General features: G+C 37.0%; 1 protein-coding gene across 5 annotated transcripts in view; it reads right to left on the bottom strand.

Moving 5' to 3' along the window:
- Nucleotides 1-106: 106 nt before the first annotated feature.
- NRG4 (neuregulin 4) overlaps nt 107-20,257 on the bottom strand; it is a 53,675-nt gene continuing 33,524 nt past the window's right edge. For all 5 annotated transcript variants that reach the window (XM_064456754.1, XM_064456756.1, XM_064456755.1 and 2 more), the window contains 4 exons: nt 19,091-19,184; nt 11,579-11,728; nt 6,779-6,858; nt 107-6,691 (listed from right to left, as the gene is read on the bottom strand). In XM_064456754.1, the coding sequence (XP_064312824.1) occupies nt 6,675-6,691; nt 6,779-6,858; nt 11,579-11,728; nt 19,091-19,184 (341 nt within the window). In that variant the 3' untranslated portion in view covers nt 107-6,674. The remainder of the gene's footprint in view (nt 6,692-6,778; nt 6,859-11,578; nt 11,729-19,090; nt 19,185-20,257) is intronic.

A 20,257-nucleotide genomic window follows, 5' to 3' on the forward strand; every position in this document is an offset into this window, starting at 1 on the left:
AAACATTCTTTTCCCCATGTTTTGAATATGAAACATGTTTCGCTGCATGTTTTTCCTTAATGCATCTTTCAATTAAGTGAAGTGTAGGTTTCAAAAGTGCAAAGAGTAACAGGCAAGCTGTGTGATGTATAACCTCGTACTTGCACAACCAAAACAGCAATTACCAAACACAAAGCTGTAACTACAATTTTGATTTCAAAATTACTAATCCAAAAATCCCCTCATGATAGGATGTTCCTATAACATGCAGTTGTACAAAAGCAAGAAAAATTTGGTAAAGAGGAGCCAAGTTATGCTAAATTGTCACAACTGTACTGCCAGAAAGCAATTTCCATTAAAAACTGCAGACAACTGCAAAGATAGTGGACTTGGGTTTTGTTACTCTGTGCCAGATTTGTTTCAGCCCAAGTTAATATTGGAACAAGCCTTATTTTAACAGATGAATGAGACAGAATCATGCCCCCTTCGCAGGATAAACCAAGATACATAAACCAAGATACAGCCAAACTTTGACTTACGGTGTGCAGCAGAGAAGGCTGATAAGAATGTTAAACCTCAGACTAAATTTGGGAGAAACAAGTGGTTACATATGGTTCTTAATTCTCAGTTAAAAGGCTACCTCAAAATTTACGTGGTGTCACTGTCCCCCTCCTAGTTTGTCTTTCTAAAAATGGAGAACTTCTTTCTACTAGAAGTAACTCTGCAGTGGTGTTCATTACCTTTCTTACAAGACACTAACTCTGGTATTGACCTAAGTTTTCTGAACTCTTAGTGTCTGGGCAAATGAGAGAACAAGTTAAAAAACCTTTGCCATTCAGATGCCCACTTCTGTTTTACTCAATGGAATGGTACAGGAAAGTAAAGTTTGAGGTCTGGAAGTTTGCATAGTTAGAAGTTACAAAGATAGTAAACAGGTAAATTTAAAGTCTTTTATATTATAATCTCTGAGCACTCTGCAAACATTAAGAAAATAATTGTTTCCCCTGCTGTCTGGTTGGTTTTCATTATTATATTGGGGGGAAGATTTTTTTTTCTTCTTTTTTTCTTTTCTTGACTGTGTAAGTCTGTGGTGGATCTCTAAAATACATTCTATCTTAATACACCAGTTTTATTTTGCGTACATGAAGCAGATAAGATAAATGTTAGACTCTGATTATCAAATTTCTTACTTGAAATTTTTCCTGTTCCTAAGCCCATTTCTCAGCCAGGCACAGGCTCCAGACGAGGCTGTCGTTTCCGAGGGGCTCTGGACGAGCATTGAGAGTGTTCTGCCTATCAGTGTCTCCTGAACTACAGGCTCAGAGATGTGCAGTGAGGTAAACTGAGCTCACTTGTGGTGGTGGTGGCGGTGTGCCTCGGTCTTGTACCACAGTTTTAGGTCCAACAAATAAGAGTTCAAACATTGTAGGACACTTGTGCTGATTATTCTGTGCCTACCAGCAGTTCGTAACAACGTGGGGTATTGTTCTAAACAGACAACATAGCTACGGTGAAAAACTGGAAACTTTTTTTCAAAGGAGATATAAGATAGGTTTGAATTATTTGGAAATTATATTACCTGGTACTTATGTTAGAATTATCAGCAGAGAAATAAAATAGCTAATTGGAATTTTTTTCAAGTGCTTTAATAATTTAGGAGAGAAAATTTTATTTCCAAAACAGTGAGATTTGTGCTTCTAAATGTTTTTAGAAACAGTTTATAAATTGCCATCATTATATTTCACAGCTAGAACCTCACTGAGATTAGCAGGTAGCACAAACTTCTCAAAATAAATGTTTCAGAGTGATTCATATCACTGAATCAGTGGCAGTCATGTCACCTTTTCAAGATAAATTTTCACAGCTTTAACAGTTAAAAACAGCTTTTTTAAAAGAAGCTTGTCATAGCTGAGTTGTCAGTATGGCAACAGTGAGAGCAAGCACTAATTCCCTCAAAATGGGAACTCTCCTAGAGTCTCCAGAACTGCTGAACATGACTGAATAGTTTGAAACAGCAGCAAGTTCTGGGATGGAGAACATACCACATAGGTTCAAATTACAGAGCCCTGTTAAAAATGCCACCATTTGATGCTCAGCTACATTTTTACAGCCCATCATTTGCCTGTACAAAAGTTGCAGTCAAAATATTACTTCTATCAAGAGGATAATCTGAAAACAGTCTCTTAACTGAACAAGAATGTTCAAATGTTACATGAACTGACATAGTGGTATGTTTAGGAGTGTTAGAAATTGGTTATGGTTTTAATTTTGGGGATGAAAACAGGAATGTCGTCTTGTTAGTTCAGGTTCTAGAGCTGCAGGTTTTGTTACACTCCCTTAGCTAGCTATAGAAATAATTCCTGGTAAAAGGTTTTGTGGCGTATCAGTCCCAAAGACGGAACTGAGTGCCAGCCTGCCTGTCGGTATTTCACAAAATTTGCATTTGGTACTTCACTATCAAGAAATTGCTTTCTCACGTTACACACAGACTATGTTGAACAGGTTACAATCACAAGAAAATCAAGAACAGATTTTTCGATGAGCACAAGCAAGTAATGTTACATAAAATAATGAAAAAATTTTTGGATTTTTAAAAACATCTTTAGGCATGTACATGTTTGGGTTTTCTTGTTTGCTTGTTTTCCCCCAAAGCGCAGGAAATGCTGCAGTACTTTCTTGAAAGAAGCACATTTTTCACTAATCTTAACCACAAAAAGCCAATAATTTATATCTGGATTCTTTTGATTATTCCATATAATCTGAGATATAGGCATATTACATCTCTTCATTTAAATACATAGATGTCAGCAGAAGGCATTATATCTGAGAGAGGTACAGTGAACATACGCATCCTGGTAATCTAAATAACTGCCAGAGAATCCTAACACAATTTAGTTCTAGTTTTTTCCCTAACTTATACAGATAAGTCTTCGATAATATATCTGGGTTTGAATATGGTCATAATGCAAGTGAAAACTCTTATCCAAACTAATCCATATTCTTTTCAGTTTTTACTGGAAATAGTTTGATGTCCTTTTCATCTGAAAGGCTGCTAACTGCCAGAGGAACATAATTGAGGGGTTTGGTTTGGTTTTTCATGTAGAAGAGTTGGATGTCCCATGTTAAATCCATAACCACCTTTGGCTAAAGCCCTCCCTCTCCTTGGGAAGTCCTTTCTAGGTACACATCTCCTGACAGATAATCTGCTGAAGATGTAACAGGAATTTTTAGCCTTTTAGGTAAGGTCACTGCTTTCCCCTTCTGCCTGGACTCCAGTCAGTTCAGTAGCTCCTAACAAAGCAATGGCAGAGAGACCATTTCTGTTGTGGTAAGTTTGCTCCCCCATTTCTTCTCTGCTTTCCATTTTCAAATAAGTGAGTCATACTATCGGAGTCCCTCTGCTGCTCTTTAAAAATGCAGGGCCAGGAGGAAAATATTTTTTCTAGTGCAGTAAATTGCGAAGGGGTGGCACAACACTGAAGGTACCTTTTAAAACGGGAAGTGCTACCAGATGGACTTCCCCTTGGTCAACTTCCTGCTTAATATTTAACAATATAAATAAAAAGACAATGCAGCACAGAGAAATCCTCTTGTTTTCTCTGAACAGCCATTTCTCCTTCTCCTTTCATTGTACTTTGCCCCAGTGTTTGGGCTACTAATGGAAGAAAAAATTATATACTGAGTAACATCAAGCAACCTCTTAATTAGGGCTACAAAGAGATTCCTGCTAATAGCTGGCATTTTGTTCTGCACGTGATCAAACGGGTTTTGCAACATATTATGAAGAGACCTTTATTGGAAAGAAACGATTCTGGAAGGAAAACATGATCCTCAGGTATAAAAGAATTTTTGCCATAACACTATAATAAATTGTTGTGTAATCATATTAGTGGAGGTTCCTAAGAAATTAGTCTTTTCCTCTTTTCTTCCCTGCATAACCTTTCAGCTGGTGGAGGGGTAATCTCAAAGACATAAGCCTTTATGTTTCATGAGAACAGGAGTCAAGCAGAGAAGAGAGACCTTGTTACTTATCCCTGCATATACACGTAATGCTTTTTTAGACTCCAGTGACTCCAACAGCAAGATTTGATCCATTGGAACGGGTGTTTCCTTAGCTTTATTGCTCACGGGACTACTTGCTTAATTTTGTAAGCAAGCATTGCTAGTGTGTGTTGTACTATTTTATTATAGCTAATGTCGGCTACCCTGTACTTTCTGTGGCATTTGACCACTTTAAAATTAATTTGTAGCCTGATCTCATTTTGACCTGAATGTCAGTGTCACAAAGTTTGTGAATTGAAATAATTCTTTTTAGAAGCTGAAATGTTCTCAGATGCAGTGGGTTTGAAGCAGTCTGAATCGCTAATAGGATTTCATTCAAAGGTAACATTGTTTCATAAATCAACTTGTTTGCATTTAAACATAGTTTTGTTTTATTCATCCTCACTTTTCGTACAAAGTGTTTCCCAAATAATGCAAACAAGATTGGTAACAGTGAATGATTGTTCCACGTCTGTCTAGAAAGCTGTTCTAAGAGTTTATAGAGTACAACTTCAGTCCATTTATTTCTTGCATCTTCTCTTACTATTTCTTCCCTGAATTTCCAGTTAAGGTGACTGTAAGCCTTTTCCTCCTTCAATGAAACTAGCATACCAAATGTCAACATTATTAAGTCTGAATGTCTCACGAGCAATAACATGTGGAAGTTATCTAACAGCAGTCGTCTCTGACTGATTTTCACTGAGGCTATGCAAAGTACTTTAGGTAATAATGATTCTAACGTAGCTGTCAGTACTGATACAGATCTCATAAACTCTGTATTTAACAGTGGCACGTCCCTGTGTGACGTGAAATCACCTTTATTTTTCCTAGCCTTTAAAATAATGTCATCGCCTTCCTTCAGAGTATCTGCTAAAGGTTTGAAGTCCAGAAAATAACATATAAGATCAGTTAATGTGGGAAGAAAGTGATCTTTTAGTGCTTTATGTAACTTGATCAGGAGCTTCTCTGGATCAGGTCCTCCACTTGATTTGGTGCCCTCGGATTCTCCCTTCAGATGCTGAGCTTTAAATTGGACTCTAACTTCGCTGACATGAGTCCTTAGAAGGTAATGTATTTTTCTGTTTTGTTTTCTAGTAGCTATTATAATACGGTTTTCTCTTTGACCTCTTACTTTATACATTGTAACAGCATGTATTTCCTTCTCTGTCTTGCTGTACTTTTGTCTACATTGATATAAAATACACACTATTTTTTCTGACACTAGAGTGCGTAGTAGACACCCTAGGAATAGAAGCTTATTCAACATTCTCTTTGCACCTATATTTTTATACACCTCAAGATTTTTTATTTCAGAGATAAGAAATCTGCGTTCTGCATTTTCTACCCTTTCAATTCCTGAAGTTTTCTCAATTAACTTTCTCTTCAATACAACCTTATAAATCCTGCATAGTGAGCTGCTAGGTAATGTGCCATCATGGAAACATATCTGAGTTTTGCTGGTTTCAACCTCCAGGGCTAGAGATTTGCTGAAAATAAAATTGTTCTGTTCACATTTTCTATGTCTCTGACTAACCAGACAGGCTCTTTGTGTTGTCAAGACAGAAAGAGAGACAGACCATGTCATTTGGCCTCTCTTTGTCTGAGAAAGAGAATCCTGTGAGGAACCAGTTAGTGATATATAATATACTGGTGTGATTAACAAATGGTTATGTGAATAAAACAAATAAATCTTAAGAGAGGGCAGCACTTTTTCAGCCAAGACACCTGGTTGGATAATATTTTGCGTCAGGAAGGGAACTGCTGAATAAAATTCCTGACTTCTAGTATCTGAAATATCAACTGGAAAATTTAAGGTAAGATTTAAATCTCTCTCAGTAGTGAGATTTTCAGATGAAGGCAAGACAAAAATAAAACCATTGAGGAAGGTGTCTTGCTTAATATTAGGGACATATACCAAACAAAGGGTAAATACTCTGCCTAGTAAACTTCTAACCATCACCAATCTCTTAATATTTTCTTTTTGTTTGAATTAAAATACTGTACCAGGAATTTGGCCAATACACTAGCACTGGTACCTCATCCTCATGTTGTCTTACTATTAAAAAAAAAAATCAGTATTAACTGGAGAAAGGTACCTTCCGCCCCCTTACATCTGGTACGTGTATCTGAAACAAGGCAAATTCTGGACATGTATCACAGGTATAAATTTTGAAACTATTTAATCAAGATAGTCCTCAACTCCTCTGGGGCAATCTTGTTAAAAGGAAAATCCTATAAAAAATTCATAGTATTACCTCATGCTAAAACCCCTCTGATTATCTCATATTTTGTGTGCAGTGAAAAAAAGATTATTTCCTATTTCCCATGCAGTAAAAACTGAAATTATCTCATGCTTCTACCTGTGCATTACTGAAAACAGTAACTTGTCATGAAAAATCTCACAAAATTCAAACAAATTATAGTGATTACAGTGATTTCTGTATGATTTGATACACCTTTAAAAATACATAGAAACACGAAGAAGCGCAACTGTTTCTCTTTATGCCTTAGTTGCAGTCTTCAACACGTAAGCAAGCCTCCTATTTCAGTTTACTTCCTTCTCTCATCTTGCTTACCACGTCATCTTCTATAATTACTGTATTCTTAGGGTTGCTCTGCATGTTGTTTTCCCACCATTTTTCCACTCTAATACTTTACTCTGTTATTGTTTCTGAAAAATAAACAAAACACATGCTTTTAATTGAAGAAAACTTCCTCCCCTTACGGAGCCAAATCGTTTAACTTTAAATGTACTCACTGTTGCAGCCATTGCTGGTTGTAGTCTCAACCAGGATGGCACCACACTCTGAAGAACTTGTCCTTGGAACGGAAGCTTTCCTGACCAGAAGAAACAGAAAAGACACAATAGTGATTAAAAAAAAACAACACACACACAGAGCGAAAAAAGTTACCAGAGGAGAGACAAATTAATTGAATGATGCTTCCACTAAAGAAAAGTTACATGGATCTTCTGCAATTACTTTCTAATTAATACTCAACAATTTTGAGAAGCATCTCTCTGAGGGAGAGTAACAGAGATCAGATGCAGAAACAGCACTTAGAACTACATGGCTTCTCTCCTGAAGTTAATGTTCCCATTTGTCTGATTTCTCAGGTCTTTATTTAAGCAATTAGTAGATACCACGAAGTTATTTAGTTTATCATTAACTCTCTTAGCATTTGGAAGTGAAATATCAATAATGTGGTATTTTCCACTCTTTCTTGAGGAGAAACAGATCTTTTAAATAGAGCTGATCTCTTGCTGTCTCTTTCCCTTTCTTTTAATAGTAATTAGACATCTGCTCTCTTGAGGAGGGTCATGAGCTGTTCTCCCTTCTGTCCAGTTTGTGTCCTGTGGTGATATAACTCCTCCGCGAAGTCTGTTGTCTTGGATAGCTTAAATGGCTTTGTTCCTAGACCCTGTTGTTTTGGCTGGCTGAGCTCCTGTTTATCAATATACACTTATCTTACAGGTAATTTGGGATTTCAACATGGACTTATAATAAAGTATAGAAATGAACTGCAGATTTATTTTAGTTTTCCCTAGGGTTTTCTCTATTCCTCTAAGCTGGCTTATGAGGAATCTATACTAATCAGCTACCTTTCCTATTCTTTTTCCTGTAACCCTTGTACAATATGTTTCTGGAGAAAGAAGGCCAGATGGACCTGTGCTGACAGGTGAATTGCTTGTGGCAAAATATGCCATTTGTTACCTCAGTAACAGTGTAATAGCAAGGATTTTTGCATACTTTCCTGTTTTGCCCAGGTCAAAACAATCAGCTTTATCGGTACCATTTGTTGGCAGGGGGTGCATGTGTTTGTTTCAAGACAGAGCAGCTAGAACTGGATTTGCTCTATCTCCACACACTCTGCTCTGCTACCAGGTTATACAGCTCCTGGGCCTAAAGCCACACAGAAGTCTACTCCAATCCAAGACATTTTTGATTTTTAAATAGCAAATCACTCTCATAAAACAAGTTCTGATTTAATATAGATATATATGGATAAGTTTTACATTCACAGTGTAAATATTTTACTATCTTTGCTAAAATACAGTTGTTGGCCTGATGCCATATCTTTTAGTGAAACCCAATAAAATAGCAATAGCTATATGTGCTGAGCTTTTACAGAAATGTAAAACAGAGCTAAGCATGTTCTTTAAAGATCGGGATTCCCCCTTTGACAGAGAAGTGATGATTACTACTTAAGAAACAACACATTCCTGGAAAAAACTTGATAAAATAGCATAGGAAATTAATGTACTGAACTGGTTTTCACATTAATTTAGAGTGTGGACAGTACGGTTCTTACGAATTCCTACAACACGATATAAAATTGTTTTACAAGACTAATCTTTGAGATGTAAAAGCATAGTCTTTTCTTTACAACATTACTCGTAACGTTTTCTGAAAGTAAATTAAAGCTACTCACTTTACCACCTAGCTAATTCTGTTCTATCAACCTGAGACTCCTACAGGTTCCAGCAATGGTGGGAGGTTTAACCCTAGACTATCTTCCAGTTCTAAGCTGCTTTTTTTCCCATCAGCAGTCCTTGGTCACTTCTCCCTCTTCCCTCCCTCCATTCTCTGCAGTTCTTTCACTCAGACCTTCAGTTCCTTTCCTCTCTTTTGTTCTACTTTCCATCATTCTCACCCTCTAGCCATTTCAAATACTGTTTCTTCATCATCTCTGATTCTCTCTCCTCCTCCTCCTTCTAGGTTTGCTTTCCCAAACCATACCATTATGATGAATCCTACTACGTAATCAAATACAGCATGAAATCAGCTTAGCAGCAGATTGGAAAAAATAAATCCTCGGCTGATAAAAATGTGATGACTTGGCTATATATAAAAGGACAATTATTTCCCACTGTTCACCCAGAGATTTTCCTATGCAGCCCTTTTCTTTTATGGGTTACTCTCACCATTACTTATGATTTACTTTTAGAAGCAGGGCAATGAAATCCTTTCTCTCCACCCTTGTATGCTGAATGGATTTGTTTGTAGGGAGCATTAAATGCACGTTGCACATGCCTGGTCCTGAAATCTGCGCCAAGCAGCCTGAGAGGAAGAAAACTTGGAAAGGAAAGGGGGTTCAAGTGAAGATACGGACAAGAAAAGAGAATATTGATTTCCTAAATTCTAAAAGATTTGATGTCTAATTTTAGGGATTGAGCTTCTGCATCCTAAATTGCCATTAATATTTCCTCTTCTGCATCCCTCTCGATTTCATTACTGTTTATACTAAAACCACACTAGAATCCTCTGCTGAAAGAGCCACAGAAATGTTTACTAATACACAATATGGGAGGAAAAAGCTCTGCTTTCTGATTATGGATCAAACATATTTGTTAATAAAGTGTAATAGTGGAAATCTGATAGCACAATATTTCTCTTAACATTTTGAATTCAATATATCCTGACAAAAGGACAAGTTAAGGATGATGCAAACTGAGCTAACCCTTACAAGCCCCAGTTCCACCCTCTTCCAGAATGTTATGATAAAGGTGGTAGATCAAATTTAGGAAAAAAAATCATAATATTAATGGCAGCTGCTAGTAATAATCCTTGTTTAAACAGCTGAAAAGAGGGGAGCAGATTAAAGTATCTACTTGAGACTCCTCTGGTATGTTGGTCACTTCAGTCAAGAGATAAGGACTTCTAGATGTGTTTCTTTTATAGATGAGTTCTCCAGCAGAAGATGATTGTGCTTCATCAGCCTCTGAAGTGTAAAGGTAAGATGAGACAATTTTTAACCAGGTAGGTTCTTTTTTCACACTAAAGAAGTTGGCCATGATTTTGATGAGATGTCCTAAGCTAGTCTGCTATTTAAGATAGGTTAAAGGGCAATTATGTTAAGAGTGAGTTGCTGCCCTTGATATTTTTCTAATAAAGAGGACCTCCTACTTGTTCTGCCAGTTAGGTAAAGCTTGAGTAAAGGGATTTTCTGTAAGGAAACAGAGTAGTTGAGGTTCATTTTCCAACTAATAAAAGACTTGCACAGACCTGTCACTGCAGTTAGATTCTAAGCTTCTGTAATTTGCAATGCAAGGCTATTTGACCGTAAAACTCAGTAGATTGTGTCTCTGGCCTTCCCCTAATTCTACTGTATGCAAGAGGAAAGGGATCTTTTAACAGATCACTCTCTGAATTCTCTGCTCTGAAGACTTTTTTCAGAGACAAGCTTTACATCTAAAGAAATACTCTCCGTACATCTGAGACTTGAATGAATTTTTCTTTAGTTAGTTAAAGCTATATTCTAATAACACTCTAGTAATGTGCAAATGTTCTTTAGCAAACAATTGCTGTGGCTTCTCACTGCTAAGACAGGATTCATCTAACTAAAATTACTAAGGTGGGGGTTATCCTCTACAACAAGTTTTTTTGGATACAAACTCTTTTTTATCAAATGCTCTCTATCTCTCCTAAATATATTCAGCTATGGGAAGAAGTAGCATTCAGTGGGTTTCTATGACAGCAGCTGAGGTAAAACTAGACCAGCTATTCCAAAGGTCACTCATTTAAAGTCACTGAACAGAGAGGCTGATTTGGCAATGAGATTATGGGAGAGCAAAGAACAGAATTGCAAGAACCTTAGGTTATCATAACCAAGGAGAAATGCAGCACAGGAGTAACAGGAAGAGGTTGCAAGTCTGTGATGGCTAAGAATTGCAGGGGCTAGTAAGCTGCCTCATGAAGGGATAAATACATATGAACAGTATATGACAAAATAAGCTTTTACAAAAAATGCCATACTCTGAAAACAAGAGGGGACATAGGAGGTTGACTTGCATACATAAATGCAGGGAGTGAGTGAAGACAGTTTGGTTTCAGTGTACTGATGTACTGCACTGATATATGTACAGCATCAAATTGTTGACTTAATCTCAGTAACGGCTTTACATGCTTTCATTCGAAGTCATCATATGCCTGAAATGCTACTGAAACCAAACCTGCAGCATGTGCTGCCTAGCACTGACATTTTCATGCTACTCAAACATGGATCATCCTGGATGAATGAGTTAGCTCTCTGATTTGTTCTAGATGTTAGTTAATAAGCATCTACCTGGGATTATTCTTGAATTTGATTCCTTCCTTAGTTTTCCTTTTTAAACCAGAAGCTGTCAAGGAATTGGCAGCTAATGACACCATTTGGTTTGGCTGCCAATTCAATGCAGTGGAACAGTTTCTGATCCCTAAGTACTTTGGTAATTTGCCTCTACTTCTCCGTCTTCGGACAACTTAAGTGTTGACTAACATTTTAAAATGTAAGCACTAACTCTAGGTAGACTGTAAAGTCCCTCAGAAATGGGTGTAATACATGTATTTTTTACAAAGCAACTACAAGTAATAGCTTGACAAGACACTGAGACAACTACAAGCCAGGAAGTAAAATATTACAAGCAACAGGTTGAGACATCCACATTAATTATGCTGAATAACCATACAAACCTTATGGATTATTCATTACACACTTCTACATTCAAATAATTAGTACATGATTACCAGAAGAATCTTCTACTTGATTAAATAGCTTCAGCACTCTGAAGCACTTTTACCTGCAAAGGAAGTAGAATGCTCCAATTACAAGAACTCCTAGAAGTAGTAGTGAAGCCAAGAAAGCTCCAAACAGGTCACCTTTCGTTTGGGACTTGATGCTAGGCAGCAACACTTCCTCACAACGGGCTCCTGTGTAATTCTCAATACACCTGGGAAACCAAGTTTTGTTCAGATTAGATGGTAACTTTTCGCCTAATACAAAAAGCACAAAGGCTTCTTTTGGTCTGAAGTGGGGAGAGAACTTGTTATGTCATAACTCAAGGTTTATATTTCCTTCACAGCAAGTTTTCTTATGGAATTTCCGCTCACCTTGCAGTTCTGGAATAAAGGGAATTGGGCAGGTTGGGCATCAAGTTCATATTCTATTCCATACTGCTTTTATGTATTAAGCCATATATTTCTTAATACATCCATTGAATTAGCCGTATACTTCACAGTGGTGTACTTCACAGTTAAATCTCCCTCTCCACTGGCAGATTTAATTAATTAAATCCACCCCTTTAGTGTTAACTGTGTCATCCCACTGGTTCTCACTCCATAGTCATGCCCTCTTTTCCCCCTTTCATGAAACTTTCTAGCTTGCTTTGTTGAAGTGCTAGTACTGTCAGCTAAACAGATCAAGGAAATGGGGATTCATTGAGACACGGTACACCTTAAATTGCAATAGTAGTTTATGCAGTGTAATAATTCATGCCAGAACGTGTTACATGCTTGGTGAATGACCCTCTCTTGGGGAGACCTAGCTAAAAGTATTTTGACTATGCATATTTTATGTATTGAGCTTCTGAAAACTTCTAAAGAAAGCATTAAAATGAATATGGTACTTTACTGTGGTAAAATGGTATGATATTTTATTAACAATAAATAAAATGAATGGCTTATTCATGTTGAGTCAAAAGCAGACAGGTTGAAGCTAAACTAATCTTTGTCTTATATTTTGCACTTATTCTGCTAAGTTTTCTTAAGGAATTTATTGCATTACAGAAAATGGAAAGCAATTCATTCAGTGATGACATTCTGTATGTATCTTTTATGTATGTAAATTTGCTTCTCTCTATTTGTATTGCTAAAGATCTTGCTCCTTCTTGCTACTCGTGGTACTGAAGTAATAATAATCTGTGACATAAGCAGTTTCAGGCTCCAGCTGAGAAACATGGCCTGAACTCTGTATCATACTTGAAGTTCTTGACTGCCATTGGCAGCTGCAAGGTATAATTCCAGATCAGGGATAAGGCGGCAGAGTGGGGAGGAACTGCCAAAAAGGAAAGATGTCTAGCATATCTGAATAAGACAAAATGGATTACTGGTGAGCGTACCGCCATGCGTGCTTGATATGGCTCCCAGCACTGCTTTCTGTCGATTATGGACCACCATTTCAGTACTACTGGTCTAAACTATTGCACAAAAATTACTACTGTTTCTTTTAATTCTTTGCCTTTGGAAATGAAATGGAAGATTTAGACATGAGAAAAAAAGATTCAATTATCAGCATATATTAAAGCTGTGCAACTGATCAAACAGCCACATCATTTACTGAGGACAATGGGAGACTTCAAAGTTACTATGTTTGACTGCTGGGAGAAGGAAGGGTAGGCAGACCGCTCTGATTGCTTGAGATAATGTTCCAGATATTTACTGCAAGTATAGTGGCATTTCAGTGGCCTATTTCTGAAATACTGTAGAATACTTTAAGAATAGAAGTGTAGTTTGAGTGGGACATTGTTCTCTAGCAATTGAGAGAAATGCATTGGAGAGCTGAATAGAATAACAGGGATGGAAAATGGAATATAAAATTCATAGAAGTATTCTTGAATACCAATGAAAACCAGAGAATAATGCAAGGCTAAAATGATACAGGAAGAAAAACTAAATAGGTTTTGGCCTCAAACTGAGACTCATGGAAAAGTTCTAGAGAATGAGTGTAAAGGGAGTAAATCAGTAGCCTAAAGAGAAAAATAAAGCAGGAGGAAGAAAAGACAGTCCTAGCAGAAAAGTTGCATATAGGATTAGCTAAAAGGCTAGGGTTAGAGAACTGTTGTGATGTAGAAAATACTCTCATATAACCTAAAAATTATGGAGGTTTTCATGGAAATAGAAAAATGAAGAGGAGATATCTTTTGGTTACCTTTAAATAAACAAAATTATAGCTAATGTGACCCTACCAACACGCTCTGCTACAGTTAGGGCATTTCTGAAAATCCAAATGTTCCAATATTGGCTTGCACAAGCTTTTATGAAGTCATCGATGCTGACGTACAAATAGGTGAAGGACTATGTTAAATACAGAAGTAATTGATGCTTTAAGACAACCAGGAGAGGGAAAGGTTTCTACTGTAAGTGCTTTCCTAAAATTGGTGGGAAAGAAACTAAGCAGACTTCAGTGATTAGCAGTGGACCTCACTCAGAATATCTGCTTATCCTGTTGCATTAGCAGAGCTCTAATAATTTCAGGGGAGTTATATATACAGTGATTGCAAGCAAGACAGAGAAGTAGTCTCTAACAAGCATGTGGGCTGTTATAGATACCAGACTGATGGTATCTATATAGTGTCTCCTAGAGTAGTCAGTCTTACTATACACAGCCTTAAAAGCCAGCAGCAACTCATAGTTTATCTTGCTTGTAGTGGATGCCTAAAAGCAGAGCAAGAGTTAAGCATGACACGCTTGCAGTTGTTAAAATTGCAGGCAACTGTGCTTCTGCACATGAATGAATGAGTGCAAAAGACAGAGAAGCCTGCTTCTAGGCTATAGTAGGAGGGGATAACACTAATCAAGCATTGTGGTCACTAGGCCAGGTGTTGCTGTTGCACATCATCTGCATGCTGTTAGCACATGCTGTCTGTTGGCTTTAAATGGGCCTACTATGCAGCATTCCAAAGTTGATTTTTTTAGAATGGAAAAAAGGTCTTTCCTCCTCTAAGAAATTAGAATTTCCAATTCAATCAGAGCTGAAAGACAACAGCCTTCAAATGTCTGAGAAAAAGCTGTGAGACTAGAAACTCCCATTTTCAGATAGCATCCAGATTTCTGCTTTGCTAGATGCCTGCACGCACATGCACACATGCCCACCCCTCTTGTCAGATGAGATGAGCCAGCCTTAACTGTTGTATACAAATTTGCTATGGAAGCTGTGCTGGAGACAAAACACTAACATAACATATGTAAATAAACCCACAGAATTTTTCAACATAGGATATTAATGAAAACTACCCATATCAGCATCAATACGAGGTGGAAGGAAACAGACTGCATTGGATAAGATGTCAGGAGACGACCAGCGGGTCTGGAATTATATTTATCCTTGACAATCTGATCAGTAACTTAAATATAAGCATAACAGCCCTCCAATAACAAAAGGCATTACTGCTGTCTCATTTGCAGATGCAGTTCATGAGGCAGTACAAGTGATCTACTGCCTGTCTGATTTAGGTCAGAAGGTAAGGTTTCTTTCTCTTCCAGACTCTAAGGTGGGCATCATAAGCAAGTATCTGACAGACTTTAAAAATGGAAGTAGGATTTGAGTCAAATATGCACACAGGCTCCTGTTGCTTAGTATTATACTATAGGAGTCTTGACTTCAGTGTTCCATTAGTCAGGAAAAAGCAGGATGCTTCTTGGTATAAAAATTACTTGCATGTAAGTAGATACAAAGCTCTAAGCAGAAAAAGACAGCTTAAAAATTATCTGCTGGACAATGCAATTCAGATTACATGGCTGATAGCTTCAAAATCACTGTAGTCTCTTTAGTGTGTAGCAGGCTCCTAAAAGCTGTCCTAACCCATACACTATAAGGGCATCTAGTAGGTATGAAAATGAATTTAAAGCCAAAGTGAACAAGCAATGGCAAGGTTAACTGGAAGCCCTAAGCAACTTTTTAAAAAGTTTTATGTTCAGAGGAGTTTCAAAACTTTCTCTGAAGCTGTATTAATATACATAGAGTAAAATAAAACTCTTGCTGCTACTGGAGAGAAGTTGAAAGAATGGATTATTTTCCTCTAGAACTCCCTTATCTATGTGTTTATATGGCAAGCTTTACCATATCTGGCAACGATATGAATTCTGATCGCTAATACTTTTCAAACACATACGATACTGTTGTATTTTATATTTTATGTCCCATTAAAAGTAAGTCTTAATTATTAACTTTCTTTTGCTACACTTTTGGTGTGTATTCTAATTTTTATTCCTACTTCTAAAGCTAAAAGCAGAATTGAAAAATGCTAATTGGACACAGTGTTTTCAGAAGACCCTGGGGTATGCGAAAACGTAGTTTTGGAGGCAGAGAAAGCAGAAAAGCCCAGATGAGTGGGAAGCCCTTCACTGGCAGCTTGCACTGTGTATATTATGAAGGCACAGCAAGTATATCACTTGTGGGGACATTTAAAAAAGAGAATGAATGACCCAGCTCAGACAAAAAGCCAGGCAAGGATGAGGTAAACAGGAAGTGATAGAAGGAATTTGCACATGATTTATTGGATTAGTATAGGAAAGGTGGAGGAGAGATTGGATTAGGGTAGAAGCAAAGGAAGGGGAAACGAGATATCCTTTAACCATACACGAGAAGTTCAAGGAGATGGTCTCTAAGGTCTGCCTCCATCCCTCACAGTACTCAGCCTGAACGCACTGCCCTCTGCAGAATATGATCCCTTCCTCAAAAGAAGAGCATTCACTGTCAATTTCTCTGTGTACTGCCCTCAGAAGCAGAGGAGTTGTGTTTGTGTGGCCTTATACCATCTGTATTTTGTCTGAAATACAGGAAGAAGGCTCTCAGAAATCTGTCATGTGTAAACCAACAGAAATACCAGAGCTTCCCTTCAGACAACAAAATCTTAACTTAATTCTGCACTGCATTAATTAATGATTATGGGATAGCTGCACATTGGGAGCTGAAGCAAACAGCTTTCAGCCTCATGTTTTGTGATACACCTGAGGTAGCTTCTTTTCTATCCTCGTCCATTCTGCTGCATGTTTATTTAGTACATTTGAGCATTCCTGGGTTAGAAGCTCATCTTGGTTACGGTGACAGGTGTACCTTTTGCTGCGGAGAATATTAACTCATTGTTAGGGAAGGAATGAGGGAAGATGGCAGCTGAGCAACTTTGTGTTTTAACACAAAACAGCTGTATTTAAAATCTGCTAATGTGGCACAGGGGAGGGACTCAGCTAATGTCTTGTTTCTACTAAATCTCTACCTTGTATATATATCCATTTCTGAATGGTAAAAATAACTAAAATTCCAAAAGTAACCTGTGGCTCTTAGTTTGTTAGCATGCTACAAAATACGTATTGCTAAAGAATGATCCAGTTTTCCTCATTACATTGTGAAATTAGTTCCAGTGATGTTGCATCAGGTAATCTGGACTAACTATGTTTAGCACAACACATTTGCGTAAAAACGTAGCATGTCAAGGCAAATGTGTTTTAAGGTATTTTTACAGTTTATTAGTCTGTTCTTGCTCCATTTCCCCCTTTTATTCAGTGCTGTACTAACAATCATTCAGCCTTTGATTCTAAAATGGATACAATTTTTCTGTTGGTTGGAGATGATCATCTGAGCACACTTGGAAGCTTTAGGTGGGATTTGGCAGAAACCTGCATCAAAGAAACTTTGCACAACTCTGGGATGATGCCAGCCTTGAAGTTCCAAAGCACCAAACATTTTTCTGAATTCTGCTGAATAGTGATGCATTTTTTTCTGTTGTTTCTATTCACATCACTGCTGATTACTAAGATATCTGTGTGTAAACAAAACCTTTCTCATCTATAATTAGCCTTCTCTGACTGATTAAGGAACATGCTTAGAATAAGGACAGGCTTAAATAGAATGCTTCTATTTAAACCCGTATAACTTCATAATCAACTACTAGATATGGAAGAAAAATACTTGATAATTTAAACGCAAAAGATTGCGTGAGTATAATAGAAATGTTCTTAAGATGTTACTTTGCTTCAGCAGATCGTAAAATCCTCTTGTACCTGAATTACAAATTACTTAATTTGGACCCCTTTTAAAGTGGAAATTATCTAGGCTGACTAGCTTGTACTCCTGAAGAATGAATTGTTCTGAGTATTTGTTACTTCGTATTTACAATTATTGCATCAAATACACCTTCCTCGTTACACAGTCTAGCAGTAGTTGAGAGGGTGTTTTGAAATTGTGTAACTGATGCCATTTAGTAGAACCATTATTTTTTCATTTAAGTAATCTAAAAGCAATAATATGGGACTCCTAGAAAAAAAAACACACGTATTTTAACGTTTTAGTTTTTGTGTGTGTAGTATTCATTTCACATGGCATAAGCTTGCGAGGTTTAGCAGTTAGAAAAAATCATCATCATACAGCACTTCCAAGCTTTATCCTCACATCTGGATCTGATTCATTGTATGATATTGCATAATGACAGATTTATGCTGTGTATATTTTTCAATGAGCATTTACCACAAAATTACCTCTTTTCTCCTCATCTACTAGATGAGTTTACATGCTCGAGTTTAAATGTTTAAACTGAACTGACCCAAACAAAAGAAAAAAATACTTCAGTTAGGCATCTTAGAAAAGATTTTATTTCCTCCTTCAACTGTTTCCCCAGTTATCATTAGTTATAGCTCAAGACTGAAGAGAGAGCAGAATATGCCATGGAAGAGAAAAGGTAATATACTTAAGCCTATGTAATAGGTGTCTGAATGCGTATTATTATGTTAAGAAAGCCCATTAAATTAACTGTAATTTATTTTGATGAATGATAACTTAGAATTAGTAAATGCAGAACCATTAAAACCTAGAATTTAATTTATCATCCTCTTATGTCTTAGTAATTGAGAAAATAAAAGGATAGGGCTGTATTTACACAGGAAACATCCACACGCAAAAATAGGAAGTGTTTCTTTTCTAGTGTGCTACATGGGCTTCAAAAAGAATGGTCCTGTAAACGAATGGTGTAATAAGTATCTATATTTGCTACCTTGATGTTTCTTTTTCAAGTGGTCTTTGGCTGTCACTGCAAAACTGCCCTTTGAGTATTTCAGTGAGATTCAGAGAACACAGTAAGTCTTGAATTATGTTCTTTTTTCTCCTTAAAACATTACACTCCTTTTTGTGTCTCCTCATTTTGTTTAGGTCAGGACATTTTACGTTATATGATATGCAATATGATTAATCTTGAAAAAAAACTTGGGAATGTACTTTGTCTTTCTGAATGCCTTTCCTACAGTCTATACTCCATGAGGCAAAGGGTATTTTGTTCCTTTCTGTATTGTAATGAGAGGAGGAATTATGGCTCTAAATATAGATATCATCCTGAATGCATATGTAACCGAATACTGTTGCATCTGTCAAACAAGTATACACGTTTATTTTTCTCATATTGTCACATGTCTGCAAGCCAGCTAAGTAATAGGTGTTTTCTTTTATACAATGTGTTAACAGTAATTTCTTATAGAAGCAAATGGAGAAAGAGTCTTTAGACAGCTACTGTCCAATACTTAAACACACAAACTTTAGTTTTACTGACCTGCAGAATGGACTGGATACAGTAGGAATCATATAACAAATCCCTCCATTTAGACAAAAAGATCCATAACTGGTGCCACAGAGTTCTTCATGATCTTAAAAATAAAACCAAAACAAACACAGAGAAAAATAGAGACTTCTGTATTTTTATCAATAAAAGGATATCTTAATTATGCTTTTGGGGAGTGGGGGTGGCTTTCATAAAACCAAACCACCCACTAAAACAAACCACCACACAGAAACAAAACCAGCCTATGAACAAATAAGGTAGCAGTCTTGCCTTGCAGGCCAGCAACATATAGCACACCTTGCAGAATTGTTTCATGTAACAATATGCAAAAAGATCACAGTTTTATCACCATATCAGACATAAAGCACCCTAATTATATGAAAAGATACAAAATTTCTCTTGCCGTGAGAGGAACTTCTGAATTCTCTGTTACTTCTTTTGCCTTTCATGACCACAAACTGTTACAAGTCCAGTGATTCACATGATGACCTATATGAAGTCTGGTTTGTCCTGTTCTAGTGGCACAAACTAGCTTAACTAGCTTCTGTGAGAGAACCAGAGTAAGTATAGATAAACGGATAATAGTCTCAGGTGTGGACCAGGACATTCTGAGCCTGCTTCAAGCTGCATTAAGAGTAGAATCACAGTGCAGTTGGATACCACCAGGTTTTCCCAGCCCAATTTTTAACAACCAGTGGAGGAGCCAGCCCATGAAGTGTCACTTATGTAGAAGACCGCCTGTTACAATGTAATTTCCACAGATCTCAAAAAGGGCTTTTTCTAACCCAATAGGCTGCTTATATGAATTGTTAGTGTTTTAAACACAACTGGGCATTGTAATAAAACCGCAAATACAGGATACTAATGTTGGCACTCGTGGCAGCAGTTGTCCATTTTATGCTTAAATAGAATATCTAACTGTACCGTTTCACTCTTTTTTGAAAGCAGTCTAAATTTGGAAGTTGAACTGCATATATTTATGATACATTTAATGTGTCAGTAACTAATTTTCTATATATTCATATATATTTTAAATATTTTTTCAATCTCATGAAACCACAATATCTCAATCAAAAGAAAAATAGAGCAGTCTTCTGACATCACAAGCATGAGAATCATGTGTTACCTCACACTTTAGGTGTTGGTTTTGCTGTTATT

This window comes from Phalacrocorax carbo, chromosome 7, assembly GCF_963921805.1.
Source record: "Phalacrocorax carbo chromosome 7, bPhaCar2.1, whole genome shotgun sequence".
NCBI classification, from domain to species: domain Eukaryota; kingdom Metazoa; phylum Chordata; class Aves; order Suliformes; family Phalacrocoracidae; genus Phalacrocorax; species Phalacrocorax carbo.